Source organism: Nannospalax galili, unplaced genomic scaffold, assembly GCF_000622305.1.
Source record: "Nannospalax galili isolate Female #2095 unplaced genomic scaffold, S.galili_v1.0 scaffold220, whole genome shotgun sequence".
Lineage (NCBI taxonomy): Eukaryota > Metazoa > Chordata > Mammalia > Rodentia > Spalacidae > Nannospalax > Nannospalax galili.
The window spans coordinates 961,624-965,740 of record NW_008347891.1 but is presented as its reverse complement, the minus strand read 5'-3'; the positions used below and the strand labels follow the sequence as shown (position 1 = coordinate 965,740).

At 52.4% G+C, this 4,117-nt stretch overlaps 1 protein-coding gene across 1 annotated transcript in view; it reads left to right on the top strand.

Annotated features, from left to right (window-relative positions):
- Positions 1-485: 485 nt before the first annotated feature.
- Positions 486-4,117, top strand: part of Dner (delta/notch like EGF repeat containing) — a 384,891-nt gene continuing 381,259 nt past the window's right edge. Inside the window, exon 1 of the mRNA XM_008844457.3 lies at positions 486-855. Coding sequence (XP_008842679.1) covers positions 586-855 — 270 coding nt within the window. The 5' untranslated portion in view covers positions 486-585. The remainder of the gene's footprint in view (positions 856-4,117) is intronic.

Here is a 4,117-nt window from a genome sequence, read left to right as displayed (position 1 = left end):
GTCACTTCTAGGCCAGCTCGGAGTCTGGCTGCAAGTGTGCGAGAGCCGTGTGTGCAGGGGGCAAGCGTTGTGGGAGGGGGCGGGGCCCGGGAGAATGAGGTCAGGCCGGTGCCCGCTGCGGTCTCACAGATTCTGCGCCGAGAGGCGGCGGGTGGCAGCCGGGAGCAGCCTCGGGTCCTCCCCCTGGCTGCGTGGACCTCTCCATCCATCTGCTGCCGGAGCATTGCCTCGCATCCCGGTCCAGGCTCGCGCCCCGACCTCGGAGCCCAGGGTTCTCTTCTAGGTCTCACCAAGACTCTGACCCTCGGGTCTGAGAGCCGAGGACGACCTTCCTGCAACTCTTGACCCAACTCCCTGCAGAAGGTTCCCGCTCAGGTCCGCCCGCCAGGCGCCCCGCCTCCGCGGGCCCCGCCCCCATCGGCCCCGCCCCTCCGGCCCCGCCCGCGGTTGCCCGGGGAACCAAGGCTCCCGCAGCTGCAGGAGGCTTCGGGTCCCACCGAGCTGCCCCAGTAGCCACCGCCATCACCACTGCCACAGCGCCCGGCTCCGGCTCCGGCTCCGGCTCCTGCGCCCTCCCGGCCGGTCATGCCTCTCCGCCGCGCCCAGGAGCCCGGTGCCCAGCTGCTGCCCGCGCTGGCCCTGCTGCCGCTGCTGCTGCTGGCCGCTGGGCCCCACGGCTGCCTGGCCAGCCCGGTGCCCGCCGCGCCCCTGCCTGCGCCTGGACCGTGCGCGGCGCAGCCCTGTCGGAACGGGGGCGTGTGCACCCCTCGTTCCGTGGCCGGCCAGGAGCTTCCAGCCGCGGAGCCCGGCTACAGCTGCACCTGCCCGGCTGGGGTCTCGGGCACTGACTGCCAGGTGAGTGGACACCACAGCTGGGGTCCCGCAGCCTGGGGTCTCTCTCGGGCCGCGGAGGTTCCAGCACTCTCCACACTAGCCTCTGACACTTTAGGAAGGGGTTGGTAGATGCGGACCCTGGGCTGACCCTTCAGGTGCGGCTTGGCTGCTCACCCCATTTCCCTGGCAAAGCCGGCTAGGGCTCTCGGGGTGTGTCACTCCCGGGCCTGGCAGCCACCGGACTCTCGGAGCTGCCGTGGGCCAAGTGGCCACCCCTCCTGGCCCCAGCTCAGCCAGGCTCGACTGAAGCACCTTCTCAATATCCGCCTTGGCAGTGCAGAGGAGCCAGAGGCTAGTGTCCCCTCTGGGGTGTTCACTGTCCAGTTGGCCTCTGCTCCGGATCCCACCGGCCCCGGCGTGTATCCAAGGTGGGAGGCAGGTGATGGCTGATCCTGTGCCATCTGCCACTCCTAAGGCAGCCAGAGGCTGAGCGGGCAGCTGACTCCCCGGGCCGGTCCTTTCTGAGCTGGGGTGGTAGCGGTGATAGAACAGGCGGAGACATTTAAGGGGCATCACACTGGGGCTTGCCCTGTCGCCCTTCCGGCAGGAAGCTCCTGCTGGGGCAGCCAAGAAGCTAGCAGGGCACTGGGTAGTCTCCTGGAAGCTGTGAGGGATGGGAGGTGGCCAGCCGCTGTCCTTGAACAGGAGATTTCCAAGAGGGATCTGGCAGAAGATAAACTGGGCTTTTAAAGTACGTGAAAGCTCAGGGAAATCTACGAACATTTTCAATGGGCCAATTTGGTAGTGCCTCGTGTGCCGGTTGCGGATCCGAAAGTCTATTCTAGGGTAAGGATGAAAAAAGCCTTCATCTGAACCGGCTGGATACAGCCACGTGAACACCAGGCTTATCTCATATGTGTCTTTCTTTCTTCCGTTTAGGGCGGAGGAGTTTGTTTCATATAAATTGATACGATTGAAGAATTACTTTAAGAATGCTCCGAGAAGCTTTTCTTTCAAATGAGGAAAACACCCTTTCCAATGATAGGTTTAAATTTTTTAAATAGAGGGGAGTGGGACCAAATAACTTGACCTTGGCAGACAGAATTTTGGCTTGTTACCTACAGACTTTTTTTTTTTCCCTGTAGTGGCAAAAATTGGAGCCTGAATCTTTTCTCTTTTTTCAGTGCTGTGTTCTTCCTCTTTGTTAACTGGTTTTCAGTTAAGTGTTAATTCCCTCAAGGGAGATGAGATGGTGATGATGATGGTGGTAGCGATGATGGTGATGTTAATGGTGATACTGATGATAAGGAATTGTTTGATGTGCACATCAGGGGCAGGTTTGAGACACCACCACTTTTGTGGGAAATGCCCAGTGGAGCTTTTAGAATCATTGGGACAACCTCTTGCTTTCACAAAAATGAGAACAGCAGATCGAAATCAGGGAATGGATGCCGACTAATTTTCTATTCTGGTGGATGGTGACCTTTCCTGAAGAACTGAGTGTCCAGCTGCTTCTGTCACACTGCTGTTCTATTTAAATGCCTGAATTTCTTCTTTTAGGTGATTTGAACTCAGGGTCTCTTGGGAGTAGATGGGGAAGAAAGATCAATATCTATCAGTTTAGGTAAAAGAGAAAGATAATCAGGCATTGGACATTTAACACAACTCTGAGTGTGTGTGTGTGTGTGTGTGTGTGTGTGTGTGTGTGTCTAAATATAGATGTAGCAAATCGTCAAGAAACAGAAAGAGCTCTAATTTATTACTCCCCAAAGATGATGAACAGAGAAATAAAGACATTTTGATTTGTCCTAAATGGTGACTTGATATATAAGGTAACTTATTCAGAAGGGTCATCAATATTACAGCATCATTTGGTTCAGAACATACCTGGGCGTTCTTAGGGCTCCCTCTCAAGGCAGGCTTAGTGGTGTGAGCCTTCCCATCCCAGGAGAAGCAACACTGGATGCTCTGAGTTCTGAGTGGGGAGAGTGAAGCATCTGTAATTTTGTGATTTTAACAGGAAAGCTGAGCAAATTAGGAACTTGATCGGACTTAGTTACTCAGAAGAACTTACTGAGATGATTCAGAGCTCCATAACTCATAAAAAATAGGTTCCTTGTGATTTTAATGCAATCTTTCATGAGCTCACAGCAAGACTCATTACTCTATTTTTTTTATGGAACAGAAAACAATACACAAAAGGCAACCTTGACAGAGAAAAAGAAAACAAAACAGAAACCTCCAAATACATGCTGGACATGGGGGTGCATGTTTTTATCACTGCACATGGGAGGAGAATCAGGAAAGGCAGGAGGATGAGAAGTTCAAGGTCATCCTTGGCTACATGGCAAATTCAAAGCCAGCCTGACCATGTCTCAAAAAAGCCAAAACCCAAACCAAACCAAAACAAAACCCCACATCAAACCAGAATTTTACAAATGCTTAGTGACTGGTAAGGGCTGGTTAACAGCTAGTGCTTCATGGGAACCCTATGCCCATGACATAAGCTGGAAGTGGAGTTTTACCTGTATGTGAAGAGACTTTTAAACAGTATCACGGGTTGTATTGCTAACAATAACAACATTAGAACCTAGCCCCCATGTTTCATTTTGTGTGGAAAAATGTAAAATGTACCCGTAAACCACTAATCAGCTGCTTTCAGCTTTTCTGGTGCTCACTTCTTGTGTGAATGGAGTGATGGGAGTTTACAGGAGCTTGGAATTGTGGGTTGTCAGATTTGAAGTCGAGCTGCTCTGGTTAAATCTGCGATGACAGGTCATTAGAGACAAGTGGGGTTCAGTTTCTTCATCTTCAAACTACCTCCCTGTGATTGTTCTGAAGAGATGGACAACTCCATGCATGTTTGATGCTGACAGCTTTTGAGGCTAGCCTCTCCGTTTCCCTTCCCTCCACATCCATGCAAACTGATGAGACCTGGGTGCTCCCTTCTTTGATGTGGGCGGGAGATTCACACATTGGTCCCTGCACAGAGCTTGTGCAGCTCAGCTGTCTAACTCCATAACCACCAGTCTGGTCTTCCTTTTCTGGCTTAGGTCATTATGATCACAGGTCTTATTGTGATACTTTGCTACAACGACAAGCAAATGGACACTTGTCGCCCAAATTCCCTCTGGGTCTCCTGCACTATCAAGTGAACCATATAACATATCTTTATGTGCATTTATTAATTTACAAAGGAATGAGTACCCAGTGCCTAGCCCTGTGCCGAGGCTCAGAGCCACCATATCAGACGGTGCCACGGCCATAGTCACCGTTGGCATTC